This window comes from Pinus tabuliformis, chromosome J, assembly GCF_031772625.1.
Source record: "Pinus tabuliformis cultivar Carrire ecotype Pingquan chromosome J, CPIR1, whole genome shotgun sequence".
Classification (NCBI taxonomy): Eukaryota; Viridiplantae; Streptophyta; class Pinopsida; order Pinales; family Pinaceae; genus Pinus; species Pinus tabuliformis.
The window spans coordinates 89,504,099-89,526,630 of record NC_142295.1 but is presented as its reverse complement, the minus strand read 5'-3'; the positions used below and the strand labels follow the sequence as shown (position 1 = coordinate 89,526,630).

At 38.6% G+C, this 22,532-nt stretch overlaps 1 protein-coding gene across 1 annotated transcript in view; it reads right to left on the bottom strand.

Annotated features, from left to right (window-relative positions):
- Nucleotides 1-7,012: 7,012 nt before the first annotated feature.
- LOC149225657 (DENN (AEX-3) domain-containing protein) overlaps nucleotides 7,013-22,532 on the bottom strand; it is a 220,987-nt gene continuing 205,467 nt past the window's right edge. Inside the window, exon 18 of the mRNA XM_089377240.1 lies at nucleotides 7,013-7,471. Within this exon, the coding sequence (XP_089233366.1) occupies nucleotides 7,397-7,471 (75 nt within the window). The 3' untranslated portion in view covers nucleotides 7,013-7,396. The remainder of the gene's footprint in view (nucleotides 7,472-22,532) is intronic.

The window sequence follows — 22,532 nt, the reverse complement described above, 5'->3', positions numbered from 1 at the left end:
TTTTCATCCTCGTTGTCATCATCTGAAGAGGAAATATTTTCAGAAGTAGCAGGGAGAGAGAGAGGTGGCACATCCGCCGAACTAGGCTCGTAGGTTGATATATTTTCAGCGAACTTTATATCTCTTCTAATCATAACATTTTTGGACTTAAGTGGAATAAGTTTATATCCTTTGCCATCTTCAGAATATCCAACAAAAATACAATTTTCACTCTTAGGTTCTAAAGCTTTATGTTTCTCATCTGGAATATGGGCCCATATTTCACTTCCAAAAACATGAAAGTGGCTTACATTTATTTTAATTGAGCTCCATGCTTCTTCTGGAATGATATTCTTTAAAACCTTAGTAGGAATGCAATCTACTATGTAATTTGCATAGTTAATTGCTTCTGCCCAAAAATTAAGACTAAGTCCTTTAGATTGAAGTATACAATTAGCCATTTCTTTTAAGGTGTGATTCTTCCTTTCAGCTACACCATTTTGTTGTGGAGTATATGGAACAATATGTTGCATCTGAATTCCATGCTCAGTGCAAAAGTTGATGAATTTGTTGTTAACATATTCTCCGCCATTATCAGAGCTTAGCTTAATAATTTGATGTCCAGATTGTTTCTCAAGAAATGCCTTAAAGGCCAAGAACATGTTAAATACTTCACTCTTGAGTTTTAAGAAGTATACCCAAATGTGTCTAGAGAAATCATCAATGAAAGTTATGAAATATTTGTAGCCAAAGAATGAAACCACTAGAAGTGGACCACATAAATCACTATGCATAAGTTGTAAAGGCGTTGAGGAGTGCCAAGAGGCACGTTTTTCAAAACTATCCCGATGATGTTTTCTGAGTACACATCCGAAACAAATACCATCTCCGCAAGATACCATAGGAAGACATGTCACCATATTTTCTTTACATTGACTTTGAAGGGAGCGATAATTTAAGTGACTAAATCGCTCATGCCAAACTTTGCTCACTTCATCATTATGAGCAACAAATACTAAAGGAAGAGTTGATGACCCAAAGTTGTTATACTTATACAACCTTGTAGAATCATCAGCAATGCTAGTAGCTAAAATCTGTCTGGGATCTCTTAGGTACTTAATTACAACATCGTGAGGTGAAAATTCAATGGTTTTACCTTCACCTGAATGAGTTATCTGATATACAGATAGAAGGTTGCACGATAAGGTTGGAACACATAATACATCATTAAATTGACCATTGTCTAGATGAACAGTTCCAGTCCCTACAACACTAAGAGATCTATCATCACCAACATATATATTTTTGGTGTTACAATCATTTAAAGAAGAAAACATGGCTTTGTTTTTTTCCATGTGATAAGAAGCTACAGAATCAATGAGCCACTCATGAGAATGAGGGGAAGAAGATACATTTAGTGCATAACCAGACCGAGATGCTTGAAAACCACATGCAGAAAGTGTTATTCTTGAAGATGAAGTTGAAGAGTGTTCCAAATGGATGGTATGCTTCTTCATTGTTGTTTCCAAGGCTTCCATTTTCTTAAAGCATTTGGATTCTAAGTGGCCATCTCGATTAAAAAAGTTGCAATGTCTACCAGTGTTATTCCCTTTGTTTTTATTTGCCTTGTCATTTTGTTGAATTGATTTTTCATTTTGAGACTGAAATTGCTTAGAACCCTTGTTTGGTTTAGGACCATTCTTTTTAGGATACTGCTTCTTAGGATTCTTTGAATTTGGTTGTTGCTAGGCAGTTAAGGTTTTCTTAGAAGAGTTTCCAAGATTAAGAAGACCAAGATGTAAGAGTTTTTCTTGTTATCTTATTAAAGAATTACAAAAGGCATCAAAAGATGAGGACTTGTAATCTTGTCCTTGAAAAATAAAGGCTTCTCTAGTAGAATGGGAGGTTGAAACAAACACAAAGTAGGCTGGCCCAAACTTAGTAAGAATGGCATAGATAAGGCTACCATCTTCCTTTTTAACCTTAACACCTTCCAAGAGAAGTCTAAGGTCTTGAACTTGGACAAAAAATCTTCAATGGATGAAAAATTATTTGGGTCCAACGTAAGCAACTCATTTTCGAGTTGATGGGCTCTAATTTCATTTTTTATTCCAAAAACTTAATTAAGTTGTTTCATTGTTTCATTAGGAGTATTAAGTTCTGCGATATGGAATCTAAGCTTTGGAAAAACAGACATCTCTATCAACCCACGTGCTTGATCTTGCCTATTTTCCCATTTGGTTGTCTTATCTTCATCTTTAGATTTAGTTTCTTGCCCTGAGACTATTCTGTAAAGACCTTTACTTCTAAGTAAATCCACAATGTAGGATCACTATTGGAAGTAGTTGGTGTTGTCAAGAATAATTTGGCATGGACTTTCCATTTTAACAAAAACTAAAGCTATAGATACTGAAACTAAGTGTTCCAGTGGAAAGATCTCGAAAAATTAGATTGATTAAAAAAAAATGGTTTTGAAAACGGCTTCCGAACGAAGAAGTTATGGCATTTTGAAGAAAAATTGTTGAAGATACTGGCAAAGTACATGAATGTACAGAAGTGAATGATAATGTTATATTTAAAAAAGAATACATCTTTCCAAACTTAATCTAATTAGCTCACTTTAGAAAAAAATAATGTGACCCACTTTTGTAAATAAAGTCACTTTTATGATGGTACTTTATAAGCTATCCACTAAATTGTAACTTAAATAAAAAATAAAGAGACTTTTGAATTATAAGTGACTCACTTTTTATAATGGGTGAGAACACTTTTACATAAAGTAATTTTAAAGCATAAGTTACATGTGTTTTTTGAAAAAGTAACTCAACAAAAAGAAAGACTTGAACCCAAGACCTCTATTCTCATAAAGTAACTTTGGACCAAGTGACCCAGTTTAAAAGATTAATAATTTTTTGAAAAGATGAAGGGTTTTTTTTTCGTCATTGAAGCTTTGGGGTGAGTGCTACTTGAAAAAGCAGTGCTACTTGAAAAGACCCTTTTTTGCCTATAAAACAAAACAACCACACAACCCAACACGGACATGCCAAAAAAAAACTAAACCTTATGTCTTGAAGTTAGCTTTCGTCGGAAACTAAATATTTTCCTCAATGTTTCTGATTTTTCGAGATCACACTAAGACGCGGCAAAAAAGAGCATATGCATGAGGAAAATCCTTCCTTTATGTTTCTAATTTGTCCAGATCGCACAGAGTCGCGGGGCAAAGAGCATACGCAGAAATGAAACGTATAGATTCAGTAATAAAAAAACAGAGAGATAAATAAACCGAAATAAACAGAGAAAAAATAACTATAAATGCAAATAAACATTGTATACCTCCAAATCTTAAAAATGACGTAGCTAGGGCTACCGGAAACATTTTCGCGTGAAACGAAAGGAGTTCTTCACTGGAACAGATGCTCCTAACATAATAGAGCAGTCATCTCGGTCTGAAAGCGGTCAGAAACAGCGAATATAGGAAATGACAGTCGAATGTAGTTGTACCCGCTTCAGATTTGGATTACCAACGGATGCGGCCTTCAAATAGCTCTAATACCATGTAGGAATTTATAGGGTAAGTTCCTCAGATAGAACACCAAAGGACACTGCTCACAAACAGATCACATATCAATACACCAGTGTTCTTGACGTGGTTAAAACCCTCAAAGAGGGAAACAGTGCACGGCCTAAGCCAACCCGGCATAAGCTTCTTTCATGAACGGTAACCTTACAAATGACCCTCCATGCTCTTTAAATAAAGATCATGGACCAATCGGGTGTTAAGCCATAGATCAAGTGTCAGTAATACGCAAGAGAGAATGAGCCGTCGGATCACTTCATGTCTAGAACATATCGTGACCGTCAGATTGTAAGTTACAAAAGTACATAGTAAAGAAACACACTTTACTTAACTCTACACTAGACCAAGTTATGCTTAACTATTTCCTATGTGTCGGAATATCCTAACAATTTAGGGCCTCAAAACGTCTCCAGAAGTTCAGGATCCAAAAAACTGTCAAAAATAGTAAATTGTGCTACAATTAAAAAAACTGAAAAATTGAAAGAAACAATGGTGGAGGTCCAGGTGGAATAGGCGGGTGACCACCAATATCCACCTGGATGATCATACATCAACACCTTTAATGAGGAAAAATGGGAAAATATGTCACATGGATTAAAAAGACAGTGATTCCTTTTCCAAAATTTGTCTCCTTTATCTATTATGCCCATAAGCATTTTCTACTTTTCAATGTTATATAAGAACAAGCCCCTTGTGTCACTATGTGTACATGGATGAACCAACAAGTGTGTGAACCCAATGTGAAATATGCCACCACTCTTCCTCAATTAGAATCATAACTTTGAATATAAAGCATCAATATGGGGGTATTGATAAAGCATGCTAGTAAAAGGGTCTTCAACCAAGGTAATTAGGTCACGATAGAAAAGAGACTATTATGTGCCAAAATGGGCTACACGGATATCATCAAAAGGGAACCCTTAAACACAACCCAAAGCATTAAAGTACTATTTGTAAGATACTCACATGTCCCTCAACTAGGAAGCATGCATCAAGTCCACTGCAAAAATGCATCACTAACCACAATGAAGAGATTATCCCTTTGAAATGGTGTCATGGTATAATAATGTCACTGGTTAACTTAAACAAGATCTCAATGATAAGAGTTCCAATGGTATCAAAAGGCATTATTTATTGGGTAGTAGTACTCTCAAGTACCCCCTCCATACTCTCCCCTTTATCACTATATCATTGTGATCTCTAACAAAATCTTGAATAGATGTGTGAGGGAAGCAAATCTTTACCCAACTCCACTAACAAAATTGACATTATTTGTGGGTTATGGGCCATGTTTGGCAATAACTCAATAGGAGATAAGTGCAACCATTCTCCTTATGTGAACCTCTTCAAGCCAACTCATGTTGACCTATTAAATGATCTAGTAGATCTACAATGTTAAAAGGCAGTGGCCTTGTAATCATGTTATTACATATATCTTCAAAGTACATCTCTTTCCTCCTCAACATCATACTAAGGCTCATCAACTCATGAATCCATTGTAGGTAATGATACAACCTCATCTACCCATACTAACTTAACTCGGGCTTGGTGATGGGAATGATAATGCTTGTTTAATTAAGTGATAAGTCGACAACTACTAATGACAAGGGTGCACCTTCAACGTCTTGGAGAGGAATTTTGCACCCACATCTAAGATGTCACTCAAAGAGGTAGTCATACTTTCCCCACTACATGATGGATGAAGAACAATATAGGGCTTCCCAAACGTTATCCCATCAACATACCATGCAGCATATTGGCATGACATATCATAATTTGATGAGCATTTTGTGCACTGGCATTGGGCCTCATACTTAATCTAGAAAGTCCTGAAAAAATCCTCCAACAAATGTACCTAGGTTCTAGTATAAATCCTTAGCTTATTCTAAAACGTAGCAGTAAATAACACAACAAACACTATCTCTAAAATATACTCTCAAAAGGAGGATGCAACATGTGGATTAAAAAAAACACTCCTACCATAACAACCCCATTGTCTGATTTGAATTAATTTTTGTACACTTCGGGAATTGTGTCAACAATTAGGGGATGCTTCATTCCAATGCCATAACTTGGTTCAGAAAAACCACCTAATAGCACACTAAGTTGGCACAACTATTTGTCTGACATTTTATAAAACACATTACATGTGGGTTTATTGTCATATTTTTGCATGACCACCCTAATTCTCCTGAAGCTCCAATTTTTATAATTTAAATGTAGGATTTTATTTCAAAAGTAGCTCTTTTTAAACAAAAATAAAGTTTGAAAATCCATCACCTAAGCTCAAAATAGCACAAGCACAGATAAGAGGTCTTCACAAACATCATGAGAAGGACATACAGATAGGAATTTGATACCATGTTCAGAACTGGATAGCTAAGAATCAAACCATGACCTACTTTCATTGGTGAGCTCTCCATTATAACTATATATTCCCTTTGATGATAGGCACCCTCAAAAATAGTTCAATATCGAATACTACTGAAAATTGGACAAGCTAGAAATCAAACCAAAGATGTGCATTATAGATGCATCGTGTCATTGCTAAGCCATATGCCCTTTCATGACAGCAAGAACCCTTAAGGTGTGATATCAAAAAAATGGATTGCTCTCTCCAACATGTTGATGGACAGACGTTTTAATCTTGATTATAATCTGCCCTTCATTTTTTCCAACGACGCCTTGTCATTGCACAAAGGATTTATCAAATAAAGATAATCATACATCTTAGACATATATCAAAGATACCGGTATATTAGAGAAAAAGCACCCCTATTGTTCAACTTTCCATACCTTGTATTTTCATACAAAAGGTCTTCATAGACTAGAATCATTTATGAACATTAAAAATAAAGTATACCTTTCGTTGAATCCACACAATGCTCAAATGCATCAGCTACTTCTTACTAGGAACTTCAACCGAATGAATGAACTTTATGTTGTATGAGTTTAGTGTTACATGTCTGGCTGAGTCTGCCAAATTCTTGTAAGTGGGCTAAACTTGATGAAAAATGGTCAAACTTGTCAAGTTTCCAGGTCTTTTAACAGAGTTACTTGACAAGTTTGATTAACTTCGACCAGCAAGTAATTTTCAACTTTTTATCTGACGCGTGATCTTTGACTTTGTCAAGTTGTTCCCAGAAAACAATGTGACTTCAGCTGAGATACTCAAGGGAGAGAAAATTATGAGACTTATAACGTAGAGCTTTGCAAGCACAAGCTCATTGGCCATAAAAAATGATCCAAATAACAATCAGTTTATGCACACAACATTGACTATACATCTACCCTACATTAGGTATCCCCGCTGAGATCCCCATGAAGAAAGGGATGGGAATGCTGGCATTTGATGGTATTTTATTTTGATTACAGTACAGTATGCAGGGAAAATTATAAAAGAGATCACCTGAGAACAAAATATCCTGTTAGTAATTAAAATTGGTGACATGAAACTTGGGCCATCAAATAGGAACTCTTATTAGAAAGAACCCAGTGATTACACATAAATGGTACAGAGCTGCCTTTGCTGATTCTTCACATTTCTTAATACTGTCCCTGAATGAAAATACGCCTTATTGCGAACAAAATTACCTCACTAACAATGCAAGACAAGTCACAATATTATGTGACTGCTGCAGATTAAGTGCCTCTATTACGACTGAAAAAAAGCAATCTCTAAATCCAATATACACAAATGAATTTAGGAAATATCGCAACACAGCTCAACATGAGGGACCAGGAAATTCTTCATCACCGGTCACAGAATAGACTACAAGTGAACAAAATGCTGTTACTTGGAGAGGAGGATCAGAAACCAAATTAATTGTACAGAAACCATCATCTTTCGTCAGTTTCATAGCTTGAAAGTGCAGCATCAGTCAGTACAGAGAAAAGTTGTGTGTCTACAAGAAGCTGCAACATCAGAGCAACAATGTCAGGAAATACCCTACAGAGTGAATCAACTAGTGAATATTAATGTTATAATGCAGATACTCCATAAAATATTTGTTATTTCCTGCAAGGCCATACATAAACAAGCAAACTGGAGAAGTGTCAGTTTGCAATTACCAATATCCTTATGCCTAAGTAGCATAATATATTCTATAACTAGGATAATTCAACACATAAATATATTATTTAGTTCCCAAAAGATATTGATGATGAACAGAAAAGTGAAAGATATTCCATATAGATCAAAGTTATTTTACAGGCATCAAAAACCCGATACAAATGTCTCCCACTAGTTGTGCAAACCTTGCTTATTATTTGTTCCCATCATGATGCCTGCAGCTTGCTTAGGTTGCATCTAGAATCAGTTTCACACTGTAAAGAGAGAACATTAAGTGTAACTTTGTACTGAACTCTGTTTGTTTGTTTCCCAGGAAATCTCATGTACGAATGTCAAGGATGGTGTTTGCAATGCCAACTTCTAAGGAAAGTGTGAATTACAAGTCAGTGTGGATGATAGCGCATGGCCTGAGCATTGATAACAGGCACAACTCTGAACGGCCATTGTCATGAAGAAATCACGCACATGCCACTACTGAAGAAGTAAGGTACTAAAGATAAAGCGAGGTTTGTTGCTAATTAATAACAAGTACAATAATAAATATTTCGGTACACATCTTAGATGTGCATTCCTTCCTTTAAAGTAGACAGCATCACATTGTGATTTCCCCCTGAACTCAAAACTAAAACAACAAAAACCCTACCATATTTTGATTGTACTTATACACGGTGTTCACTTCAGCAGTGTACTAGGAAGATACATATGCCCTAAGGAACACACGATAGAAATCAAATGAGACCAGCTTGCTTGAGAAACACTGCCAAACAAGCAAGCATTGATAAGGAATCTAGAACATATATGACGTTAATGAAAAACTTTATGGACCAAATGGAAACTCACATGTTCAAGAACAAATGGGAGATAGATTAGTAAATTTACAACAACCACAGAAAGTGTTGAGAAATCTAGGGCATCAAGTATTAAGTGATTTCTCTTCAATTAGTAACTGCTTGTGAGTGCTTTTTACTTCTTTAGGTTACGATCTTCTTTTACTTAGGTTATTAGTGTTCTTCTTCATCAAACAGCAACCAATGCATGAACATAAATATACAAGAGACACAGAATGTAGGCTATCAGCCAGGACCAAAACCTCTCACTCTTTGAGAGGAAAACCCACACAAATTCTTCTTATAGAGATTCCAATTGATGAATACCAAGACCAAGACCCTTGACCTATTTGCCACTCCAAGACCAAGACACTAGTTCTCTTGACTGTCAACCTTCTGCTCTTTTCCTCTTCTTGACTCCTCTTCCACTTTGACCTTCTTAGCACCAAGACATAGTTACAGTGGTAGCATCAAAACGAATTGTGGTCACACTGAGATCATCTCCTATTCGAGCACACTGACATGATTACCAACACTGTGATAGCAACGAACTGTGGTCAAACTGAGATGGCACCGGGATTGTAGTTACTGTAGTCACTATAACAACATCTGAATTATTCACTGTAATGGCATCTCACTGCAATTGCATCCAAACTGTTTACTGTTATATATCTGAATTGTTCACTATTATATATCCGAACTGTTCACTGTAATTAACCCGAGTTCCTCTACCCTTATCCGAGCTCCTTCACCGAATTTTATCTCTGTAATTAGCCACCCGAATTTCAGAGGTAATCCGAACTTGTTGATGGTGGAATAAGTCGAGCTGCCTATTTATAGTAGTCTGTCCAAGTAAATTAGCCGACAGGACCATGTGAAGAATTGTGTCTCCAATATAGGTGAGCCGACATTAGTTTTATATTTCATCTTGAAGCCGACTTGAAGAAGGATAACTTGTGTTTGTCTTGGAGAGCTACTTGACAATCCTATTGACTTATATACATTTGTAACATGCCCAATAAGGGTTCATCATACATGACATTGACTCTCTTTGACTTTTATGACTAGATGACAAATCCTAAAGGCTCACAATGGAGCCATCTAAAATTAAAATTCCTTGCTCATGAAACCCATGAGGCAAGCATTACAATAATAATTTTATTTTTCATCATTTACATAAAATCACAACTACACATGTCATTATGAACTAAGTCACAGGGTTCGGCGAACCTGAACCTTCAGGTTCGAAATTCGCCGAACCTGTAAAAAAATTTCAGGTTCGTTCAGGTTCGGCGAACCTGAAAGCCGAACCCGAAGGCGAACCCGAACCCGAACTCGAACCTGCCGAACCTTAACGAACCTTATCGAATCGGAACGAACTTTAAGAATCGCTGGTTTTCCTGACGGGTTTCCTGGACGGTTTTCGTGGACGGTTTTCGAAGAAAACAGTGGGCCGCTTCCAATTTCGCGCCAAATAAATCTTTATAAACAGTCGCGCCCTTTGTTTTTGGCACACACTGTCTGTCGGGTTTGCTGCGTTTGTGAGTGACACACACTGTCTGTCGGGTTTGCTGCATTTGTGAGTGACTGGTGACTGTAGTCTGTGAGTTGGTGAGAGTCTGAGACGCGGAAGTCTGAGTCTGAGAGTTTGAGCTTTGAAGTTGCGGGCCGGGGCACGACGCTGCAGTGCTGCACGCGCCATCGAGATTCATCATTCGACGCTGAAGTTTGAACGGTTACGGGCCGGCACCAGTTTGCAGTTGCAACTTGCACGGTATGTTGTTTTATCACAGATCCGAGAACAAAGTTTATCACAGGTTTTTTGTGCTTGTTGACTGAAGTAATGGTTGAGGAAATGAATCTTGGACTGTATATAAATAGGTTTCTTTGTAATGAGTATGACAACCGAAAATCCAAGTCCCTATTTGGAGGCTGACTTTTGTTCTTGAGCATAGGTCGGTTCAATGATAGGGTTAATTTCCTAGTGCCTGGACCCAATCTAGCTGTGTAATTTCCTAAACTTTTGTTCTTTGACCACATGATCACATCATCGTCATCTTTTAATCATATAGTACTGTGTTTTAGTCTTTTAGAGTGATTATGTACTGATGCAGTGATGCCATTCCTCTGCTATCTCCCCCTGTAGATCTAATAATGTTGCTGCCTTCCATTCATGGTTCCATATGTTACCGTTCGGGTTCCTTGGATTAGCAACATCTGCTAGACTATGAATCTCGAGATTATTTAGATACCATCTGAAAGTCTGTAAGACTGTATATACCAGGTACCTTTGCATCCCAACCAAGGATGTTCTCCTAATCTTACTCTGTTTCCTCTTCCTATTTTCCACACTAATCATTTCCTTAGCAGTGGAAAAGCTTTTACCAAAGCTTTCCAGATCACTGAAGCTCCTTCAAAAGCCTTCTTTCCTTTCCTAATCCGGTCCTTTAAAGTTCCAGGTGCTATATATTTTTCTGTCATTATTCTCCCTACAGGCCTTCAATTGGCATCAATTTCCATAACTTTTAGCTGCCAAAGCTTGCCCAAATAGACGTATGTTCTTCAATCCCCATCACCCATTCTCTTTTTACTTTGCTAGTCTTTTCCGTTTGATCAAAGGGATTCCTTCCCTCTCTCTCTAGCCTGTCCACAGAAAGCTAAAGCAATTTTTTCTAATCTTTTCCAGGATTCCTTTTGGGATGTAGGTTAAGGATAACCAATATACTGGAATCCCCTCCAAATCTGATTTCACTAAAGTAAATCTGCCTCTGAATAAGCATCTATAGCACCAATTAGTCGCACTCTTCTCTGATAAGTTGATAACAGAGTGGGTCAAATGAAGAAAAATCATAAACAAATGTTACATAATATTTGTTGTGTCAAACAATTTGAAGACATACAGTTAAATACACATTAGCACATTATTTTTTTGAGATGCAATTATTTATTAGGCTGGAGGCCGATTTGGAGATAAAATTCAGAGTATAGGTTCAGATTTGTGTCCACTACAACAAGAAATCTTCATCTTTTTGAACATTCAAGAGGATGAGTAGGGTTTAAAAAATAATGTGAGGTACTTTGTGTTTAAATCTACATGCTTAATTCTGTTTTAACTCAGAAAAATCAAGAGAAAGTCATTGTATTTCTTTTATGGAATTTTTGGGTAGAAATAAAGGGATTTGCTGCACTTTTTCTAAGTTCATAAATACTCAGAAATTTACTTCTTTTAGCAGAAAAACCAGATCTGTGATTTGAATATAAATTTGGGTTTAGTGTAGAAATTTTTATATACCAATAAATTTTCAGAATTTTCTGTGCCCTAGTTTTGGAAATATTAATACTTTTTAATTATCCCTATTTGGGGATATTACATGCTACAATTGATAAAAGCAAACTCTAGCTATTTGGAATGCTAAATCTGAACAATAGTTCTAAATTTGGGACAAGGATGAGTCTGGTATATGCAAATTGGAAGCATGCATGTGCCCTCACTTTCTCTCTCTATATCATTGCCACTTTCCTTCCACAACAAATTAGTGTCCTGCCATCACTTTGCTCTCCCTTTGTTGCACATAGGAAACTAGGAAGATGGATCTGTTGGGGCATATCATTACATAGTATAAATCAGTCCTATTGATATGCCATCAGTGTTAGGGAGCTAATTGAGCAATAGATAAAAGCTATAAATGCTTTCTTTGCAAGGAAAGTGTTCTCCACCAAACCTAGTCAAATGAAGAAAAATCATAAACAAATGTTACATAATATTTGTTGTGTCAAACAATTTGAAGACATACAGTTAAGCTGCACATAGTTTGGTTACAACCATTTTGTTAAATAAACTTAAGAGAATCAACCTCTATAACTATTTATGCCAACAATTCAGCCTTACATGCCACTTTATTTCATTTTGCAGTCGTTTGGGCTGCTTTGACTTTCTAATGGAAATTCAATAAAGCTTGCTACCAATTTATTTCTCCTCAAATTCATTAAATACACATGTTATAACTTATAGTTATAACTTATAGCCTATAATTACTGTTAAGTGATAATTACAATAGGAAGTGATAATTACTGTTATTTAAATTTGAAAGATTTGAAGAAATTGGAAAACTGAAATTTGAACAAGTTATGCATGATTTGAATGCTCATCAAAATATCAAGTTTTATTTGTATTTGAAAATTGAATTTCACTATTTTATCATTTATTTAAATTCGAATTTTAATATGCCATTGCCAACAAAAATGCAGACATATTTGTCATGGCACCTCCAAAGTCAACGGCAGAAGGATGGAAATATGTGGAGAAATTGGACGGGCCTCATGGGAGGCATTTGAAATGCAAGTTATGTAATAATGAATTTTTTGGATCTTTAACTAGAGTCATGGACCACTTACTGTCTGTCACTAATGGCAAAGGAGGTGGCGTTGAAGGTTGCAAGAATGTGTCTGCAGAGCTCAAGGAGACACTTCAGAAAGATTATGACAATATACAAAAGGCTAAGAAAGTGAATGAAAACAAAAGACAACGTGTTCAAACAGAAATTGCAATGAATTACAATTCATTCTCTGCATTTTCTTCAAGCACGGTTGGTGTTGGGGGTTCATCTCAGTCAAAGATCAGTAAATCAAGTGGGACAGCCACATTAAATACTCTTTGGAAGCCCATGCAGAAACAAGCAGTTGATGATGCTGTAGGTGATATGTTTTTTGAATGTGCAATTCCATTTAATGTGGCAAGAAGCCCTTACTTCATCAACGCATGTAAGATGATGGCAGGTTTTGGTAATGGATATCTCCCTCCTAGTTCTGAGACCATAAGGACCACTATTTTGAAGAGGTCAAAAGAAAGAGTTACAAACAATTTGCAGAAGATCAAAGACTCTTGGAAGGAAACAGGGTGCACAATTTTATCAGATGGCTGGTCAGATATGAATCATAGACCTCTTATTAATGTGTTGGTTTCTTGCCCTAAAGGGGTACTTTTTTTGAAAGTAGTTGATGCATCAGGGAATAAGAAGACCTCTGAATTTATTTTCAAGATTTTAGAGGAAGCTATTCTTGAGGTTGGAGAAGAAAATGTGGTCCAGGTTATAACAGATAGTGCTTCAAATTGTGTTGGAGCAGGAAAAATGGTCATGGATAAATACAGAAGAATATATTGGACACCTTGTGCTGCCCATTGTCTTGACTTATTGTTACATGACTTGGCAAAGTTTCCATGGATTAATGAGACAGTTCGGAGGGGGAAACAAATTTCTCACTTCATATTTAACCATCAACTCACATTGAGCTTGTACAGGAATAATGCATCTAGAGAGTTGCTCAAGCCTTGTGACACCAGGTTTGCCACATATTATATTACTATCAAAAGGTTAGTTGAAGAAAAAGGGAGTATAAGAGGTGTTTTTTGCAACAATGAGTGGGAAAAGTCTCATCTTTCAAAGGAAGCTAAAGGAAAGGAGTTGGAACAGGTGATTTTAGGGACTGCTTTTTGGGACAATGCTGAGAAGGTCTTAAAAGTATGTGAACCAATTGTTGATATGCTTCGCATGGTTGATAGTGATACCCCTTCCATGGGTTTTGTTTATGAGGGCATGGATCGTGCTAAAGAAGCCATTGCAAAATCTTTTAATAATGAGGAAAATGAGTACATTGCAATATGGGAGATGATTGATGAAAGATGGAAGATGTTGCATAGTCCTTTACATGCAGCAGCTTGTTATTTGGATCCTAGACTCTTTGGGATAGAAAGAACAAATGATGCAGAAGTCATGAATGGCCTTTATGATGCAGTTGAACGGTTGGTCCCTGATCAAGAAGAATGCAGGAGAATTAGAGAGCAGCTCCGAGCATACAGGTTGGAAGAGGGAATATTTGCAAGGTCTAGTGCAGTACAAGATAGGCCCAATATTCCTCCAGGGAGATGGTGGCAGTTTTATGGATCAGAGACTCCTGAATTGCAACGTTTTGCAGTTCGTATTTTGAGCCAGGGATCAAGTGCCTCTGCTTGTGAAAGGAACTGGAGTAGCTTTAACCATATCCAGTCCAAGAAAAGAAACAAATTATTGTCTACAAGGTTGGAAGACCTTGTTTATGTTCACAGTAATTTGAAGTTGGCCTTGAGTAGTGTGGCCAAAGATGCATCTAGTTCCTACGAGCCATGGTTTGATGCTGATTTAGAGCCAGAAGAAGATGATATTAGCAGTGATGGTGATTCACTAGATGATCCAAATGTTGGAATTCCATCTATTGATGACTTTGATGATCCCCATTCTAGTGCCTTTACTATGCCATATGCACATGATGATTGAGAGCTTTTTGATCATACTAGAGTCTAGTAGGCCATAAGTATAGACTATCTATGTTTTTTGAATTTCCTAGAACAATTTTATGGATTATAACTATTTGGCAATGGTCTTTATGACTTCCTTATTATATTAGCATTGATGATGATGAGCCAAATGATGGAATTCCATGTGTTGATGACTTTGATGATATTATGACTTTGATGATGTTTAAAATTTTGAAATTTGAAGATGTCCTACAATGATGTGTATGTTTAAATTTTGATCATGTTTTGATTATGTGATTTTTTAAAAGATTACTAGTATTTGACATTCATTTAAATTTTGAAGACTGAAAATTATGTCATTTCTTTTTGCAAACTACTATTGTGTATGTTTACATTTAACTAGATGTTAGAATGATTACATTATTGATGTATGTTTACTAATAAGAATTTGTGTTCATGTGTTTATGGATTGATTTTGAATTTTCTATTATTTTTTCATATATATATATATATATGAAAAATATGTATAGTCAAACCTAATGCCGAACCTCATTCGAACCTGATCGGAAAATTCGAACTCGAATCGAACTTAATCGTTGTCGAACTCGAACTCGAACTCGAACCGTGTGACATAGATTATGAAGACCGAACCTAGTTATTGTCCAACACTCCCTCTTAACTAGGGAGGTATTCATAATGGTACTTGGTCATTCTCAATCTGAAGAATTTCTCATAAGAAGAATCAGATTGGTAACCCATCTTTATAGCATCATACCAACCAACATTGTCACATAGCAAGGCCTTGACTAACAGCGCTATCTCTCCATGAGATCTGAGCACAATGTTGGCGAGGCCAATGAGTTATAGACACCCTAATCATTGTCTCTCCTGGAACATACCCCACCCGGGTTCTCAGGGTGTGTTCCACCAAACTATTTTTATCTTGGATTCCTAGTCCTCAAAGAATATCGGTCCTCAATGACTACTCTTATTTTGGATGCCCTAATACATCCTCAAAGAGCATCAAATGTCAGATGCTTACCCAATCCTCCATTCTGTCTTTCCAAGTGAAGACAAGAATGATGTGTCTATCTCTCCCTCTTAATTAGGGAGGACATATCTATTCCAATAAAGGAATGTACTCATTCCTACAAAAGGAATGTACCTAAGCTCCCTCTTGGCTTAGGAATTTTCCAAGTTTCTTCCAAGTAAGAAACTTGTTTCCAGGCTCCCTCTTAATTAGGGATCTACAACAGGTCCTCAGGTGGAGATGATGGGACAACCAACTGCTTGAAGAACTCCTCCTCACGATGTCATGATCTTCTTTTCGTTATCTAGAGTCTTCGTGATTGGGAATTCAACATAGGGCACCGACCATCCATCACTTTCATCTATGAGTCAGCCATGTCATCATTGGAAAGTAATCCATCAGTTCATATCTAGCCTTCCTTCATGCCATGTTTACTTAAGGATCTTTCATCCTACTACATGTGCAGCGCTGCATAAACCCATCCAAATATTTGTTCAAAAATAAAGGAATGAACATTAAACACTATTACCATTGTGATGGTCTTTCATCATGACATATTCTAGTTTGCATCAATATCCGGCATACATATCGACACATCTCCCAAAGATATATATCTTTGTCAAGGGTCTCTTTCCCTTTCAAACTACATTAGAGTCTTCATATCTTCCATGGAGATATCCTAGTCAAATCTTCTTGGTCTTTCGGATGTTGATTGCCTTTACCATGGTTGCATATTCCATGATCTCTTCCTTCCTTTCTTCACTTCATTCCTAGGAGCTTTCAGAGTTCCTCAATTGTAGTCAACCACCTCATACTTCATATGAGGACATATTATGTTGATTTCATCTAGTGAATGTGTGACCCATGCATTCTTGCATCCCTTTGAGGGAGGAGATCCTTTCTTTTGATCATGCTCTTAAGATAGAGCATTGGTGCATGTTATCAAATGTAAGCATACATACCTCATTTTTCCTTTGGGTCATCCAGACTTCCTGCAGCAGCTTCCTTGATTGAAAAAGCTTCAATCCCTTGATCTGCTTCACTTTTATGTCATCATACCATCATCTCATGAATTCCACAAGTTTGGAATTCTTGATGAAACACTTGCTTCCTTTCTTGATCGATGAACCTTTCGATGAAGATTCCATCAAAGAATCTTGAGGATCTAAAGTATCCCCATCAACAAATGTTTCCTTTTGTCAGATGTATGATGATCCTTGTAATAGATGACCTTGCCACTTACTCAATGAGATTCAAAAGAGCTATATCCTTGACTTCCATAGATTCTAACCATCTTTCATGTTCTTCTATGATGATGTCCCAAGCTCTTTCTTTCAATGCTTCTATGATGCCTTGATGCATCCCTTTTAGTGAATTATGATGGCCATATCTTACAACAAAAGACTTAGGAGCTTGAAAAGAACTTAGGTGAGGAAGACTATCTCAATAATGGAGATCTATTACTTCCTGCTTGGATCTCTCCTTTTCAGCGTCCTCCACTTCCTCAGTAATGTGGGCTTCTTCTCTTCTTCTTTTGTTATTGTCCTTCTTGTTCTTAGGACAATCTCTTTTGTAGTGTCCATATTCTTGACACCCATAACATTGGATTTTAGCAATGTTCTTTCTCTTTTTCTGAGGACCAAACTTTCCATCTTGTCCCTTTCTTCTTGTCATTGCAGCATAAGCTTGATTTTGCTCACCTGCTAGCACATCAGATTTGGCCTTTAGCCGAGATTCTCCAATCTTGCATAGTGACCATAGATCCTGGAATGGAGTAGCTTCTTTCTTCCCATAGATACTTGAAGTGAAGTTACCCCACTCCTCTGGTAGTGCATTTAATACGATTGTAGTCATTTCACTATCAGACATTACCTCTCCCAGATCTTGTAGTTGATCCCGGATCTCAGGTATCCTCATAAAGTATGAGGTTATTCCATCTGTTGAAGTTTCTAATTTTACTTAGTTATAAACCCTCCATGCACTTTATCTGATTTATTCCTAACTACTTGTTATTTTCCTTAACAACTTATTTACAATGTAAATACTAAAAATAAACACAAGTGCATGCTCAACATATTATAGATCAGCAACTAAAATAAACAAGAACAAACACACCATATGACACCATTATTTTTGGACTAATGTCCCCTGAAAAACCTAATGTGGGAAAACCGATGCAGCTATCTGAGGGTTTTCTTATTAAGCAATATCAGAGTACAATCTGGGTGCCGAAATTGGCCTACCCAACAGAGAATTTCCTTGGCAGTAATACCTCTCAGTTTCTGACAAATCTACTGGCTAAAACCCCAGATAATCCTTCCGGCAGCTACTACCTTACTCTCCCGATCACTAATTCTATCTCTCTTAGCAAACCCCACTCTAGAGAATAGAATCACTGATCACTCTGGTGTATCCTCCAAGTGACCCTCAAGCCTCCTCTTATACTTTTCCTGTTGACATCTCTACAGCGGAGATTAAGTCCCTAATCAACGGCTAAGATTAGATCTGGCTTGATCCATGTCTTTTGGACCACTCTAACACAGATTCATATTAATACACATTAATATTTTATTTTCCCTAAGTTTAGACTTAGGGACTCCATTAAAAATATTAATTATTTTAATATCTCCTGATCTGTTTAGAATATGCCCAAACCCTTTCTGGGTATTGGAGATCTCATGTGCCCCAACCTCTCCACCAAATTTCGTGGCTAGAGCACATCCGATGCTACCCCAAATCAACACTCCCTCTTAGCGAGGACTGTGCTCTAGCAATACTCCTCATTGAGTATTACTCTGATCATCCAGCATCGGTACCTGTGCTGATGCTAGGCCTTCTTGCCCAACATCCTCTGCACTGCTACCTCATGTACTGCTGCCCATGGTTTTGCCACTGCCACTACTGCATCTATAAGACAACTCCCTCTGCATTTGTGCCGCTGCTGGTCCTTTCTCCCAGCACTACATCCGCACCGCACCTCTCATCATGTTGCATCGTGCCGCCCACTGCTGCACTGCAACTCAGATACTAAAAGTAAGTAATTGATCTCCCAGCTGACCTCCCTATTGGGCTAGAGACACCCACAGATGCTGAAGCTCCCTCTGCCGCTGACAAGTGCTCCCTCTCTGACCTCTACGTTGTTGCAACAACTCTCCTGCATCTCACACTGTTGCACACCTCTCCGTGTCATCCTGCACTGGTGCAACACTCCTGTGCCTCTCGCACTACTGCAGCCTGCTAGCCTCGCACTGTCACAGGACTCCTGCACTGTATCTCTCTCTGTCGCTCCATCCGCATCTGTCTCTACCCAACCAGCCAGTCTTGCTACTCCTCGTCAGGGCTCCCGTAGCAAGGTCTAATCCAAGAGGCTGGGAAACTCAAGGATCTTGCCCCTCATCGCATGTAGTCCTCGTGACTACAGCTCGATGTCTCCCCATTTCAGCTCAAGTGGCGTGTGTGCACTCATGGCACAGTCATTGTCTGTCAAAACTTCCTTCTCTGCCCGTGTTGGTGCTGCCTTAGTCTTGGAAGACTCTCCCTTACTCTTCTTCCTTGGACACTGGGTTGCATAATGACCCAACTCCCCACAGTGGAAGCACTTGATCTTGGAGAGATCTTTCTTCCTCTGCTTCCCCTGCTTTTCCTCAGCTAGGGCCACATCTTCCTCCTCCTGCTTGATTTTGATCCCCTTGTTGCTGCTACCTGTCTTCGATTTCCGTCTGATCTCTTCCTAGCGAAGAGTTGCCCACATCTAGTCCCAAGGTGGAAGTGTCCCTCTGCCCAGTATACTCTGGAAAAATACTTCCCAGTCTTTTGAGACAGCATTCAAGGATGTCCTCACCATTAGCTCCTGATCCGGTGTCACTCCTATAGCAGTCAATTGGTCTCAGATCTCATTCAGTCCTCCGAGGAAGGTGTCAATCGATTGTCCCTTCTTCATCTGATACGACCTCATCTGATTCTCAAGCAGCATTCTTCTCTGCACAGAAGTATGCTGGTACAGCTTCTTGAGAGCCTCCCACATCTCAAATGTCGTTTCCTTCTCGGCTATACGACATGATCCTTGACCCCGTCAAGGATAATGCACTTGGCCCTCGCCATCGCCTCCTCGTACCTGTTATTATCACTGGGGTCGACTGGGACAGCGATTACCTTCAAGACGAAGTTTTTGACACAATTCCTGTCAAGCACGGATAAGATTCTGGCCTTCCAGACTGCGAAGTTCGATGCTCCGTCCAGTCTATCCTGGTCTCTTACCCCGTGTAGTGCCATGATGCTCCTCTACTTCCCTCTTGGAAGTTCTCTGTTTGACTCCTCTGAGTCTCTACTTCCCGTCTAGAAGTTCTCTTCTGGACTCCCTCTGAGTCCTGATTTCCCTCCTGGAAATCCTTTTGCCGCTTGTCGAGATGCCCCCTACTCTGATCGTCTTATGCAACTGCACTGCTGATTCGGGTTCCTCGGCTAGAAACCCTTGGTAACAACTCCTATGGCCCTGCTCTGTCAGGTATTGTTCTGACTACAGTACCTCACCAGTTGCACTCTACAATATTCCTACAGCCTTCTAGACCCCAGCAACCGCCTATCTGTGAACTGCGTCAGCCCCTTTCTGCTTCACGTTGGCTCTGCGTCACCTCGGATGGATTTGCGTCAGCCCTGGGATGCCCTGCGTCAGCCCTCTGGCCCTCTGCATCAGCAACGCTGGCCTCTCTAAGGCTCTACGCAGCGACCGGCTTCCTCTGTGTGGTCCTAGCTGGCTCTGCATCACACTCCTTGGCTTCTACGTTGCTAGAAACCGCTTCTGTCACCTCGGGACAGTTGTTTTCTGCTACTATTGCTCCGCTCAGCTGATGTCTTTTAGTCCTCTTGTGATCTGTAATCACGCTCTGATACCATGTTGAAGTTTATAATTTTACTTAGTTAGAAACCCTCCATGCACTTTATTTGATTTATTCCTACCTACTTGTTATTTTCCTTAACAAGTTATTTACAATGTAAATACTGAAAATAAACACGAGTGCATGCTCAACATATTACAGATCAACAACCAAAAGAAACAAGAACAAACACACCATATGACACCATTATTTTTGGACTAATGTCCCCGAAAAAACCCAATGTGGGAAAACCGGTGCAGCTATCTGAGGGTTTTCTTATTAAGCAATATCAAAGTACAATCTGGGTGCCGAAACTGGCCTACCCAACAGAGAATTTCCTTGGCAGTAATACCTCTCAGTTTCTAACAAATCTATTGGCTGAAACCCCGGATAATCCTTCCAGCAGCTACTCAGCACCAATCTGCGCCAGAAACCCCAGTGTCTGCCCAATCTGCACTGCGTCAGCATCTCCAAACCCAGTGCTGGCACTGCATCAGCCTATCTTGGCCTGCGTCAGCCCTAGGAGGCCCTACGTCAACTCTCTGAGCCTCTCCGTCAGCTACACTGGCCTCTCTGGTGCTCTGCGCAGCACTTTGCTACCTCTACGTGGCCCTGCATGAGCACCGGTTGCTCCTGCGTCTCTCTCTCTGGCTGCTCTGTTGCGTCTCTCTCTAAAATAAAAATATTAATTATTTTAATATCTCCTGGTCCGTTTAGAATCTGCCCAAACCCTTTCTGGGTATTGGAGATCTCATGTGCCCCAACCTCTCCACCAAATTTTGTGGCTAGAGCACGTCCGAGGCTACCCCAAATCAACACCATCTTCCCTAGACATCTTCAGCTTGTAGAGTTCTTGCCTTAATGAGATGACTTATCCAGCAGTGCTTACGGAATATAACTCTACCAATTTGTTATAGATTTCTTTTGAAGTTTCAAGTTTAGATACATATGGGATGAGGAGATCCTTGATGAATTCTATGACAATCCTTTGACCCCTGACCTCCCCTTTCATATACTTGGCAAGAGCTTGAGCATCTTCCTCTCTTGGTTTTGTGATAGATCCTTTGACATGATCCATGAACTCATTTTCAATGAGATTTAGATCTATCCTTTTCTTCCATGCAAGATAGTTTGAAACCCCAACCAATTTGTTCATTTCCTTGCAAAAAGACATTTTGACAGATTCATATAAGGTCATATACTTACCTAATAGGATGCTCCTTTCTCCTTGCTGCTTCTTTGATGTTGATGATAATATAGAGGATAGAAAACTTCTCCTTGATGAAGGAAGTTTTCTTCAAGAATGATCCTTGATCCCACAAGGAGTGAGATGACACCGCCTTTTGATCTAGCTTCTCTAGGAAGGAACTTGATGTATAAGATCTTCAACTTGAGTAGGGTCTTTGTGGTCTCTTGAGATGTCTTGAGGGTTCCACCAACTTCTTTGTAGGCTTCTTCTTTGGTTATGATGCTTCCTTTGTAGATCTTGACTTCAATATGATCTTTTGCTTTAATGCCTCCTTGAAACTTGATCCTTAAGTGTCTCTTGATTAGATGCCCTTTGTTGACTTTGTTACCTTAGCTCTGAAACCATGTTGAGAAATCTAGGGCATCAAGTATTAAGTGATTTCTCTTCAATTAGTAACTGCTTGTGAGTGCTTTTTACTTCTTTAGATTAGGAACTTCTTTTACTTATGTTATTAGTGTTCTTCTTCATCAAACAACTACCAATGCATGAACATAAATAGACAAGAGACACATAATGTAGCTTATCAGCCAGTTCCAAAACCTCTCACTCTTTGAGAAGAAAACCCGCACAAATTCTTCTTATAGAGATTCCAATTGATGAATACCAAGACCAAGACACTACTTCTCTTGATC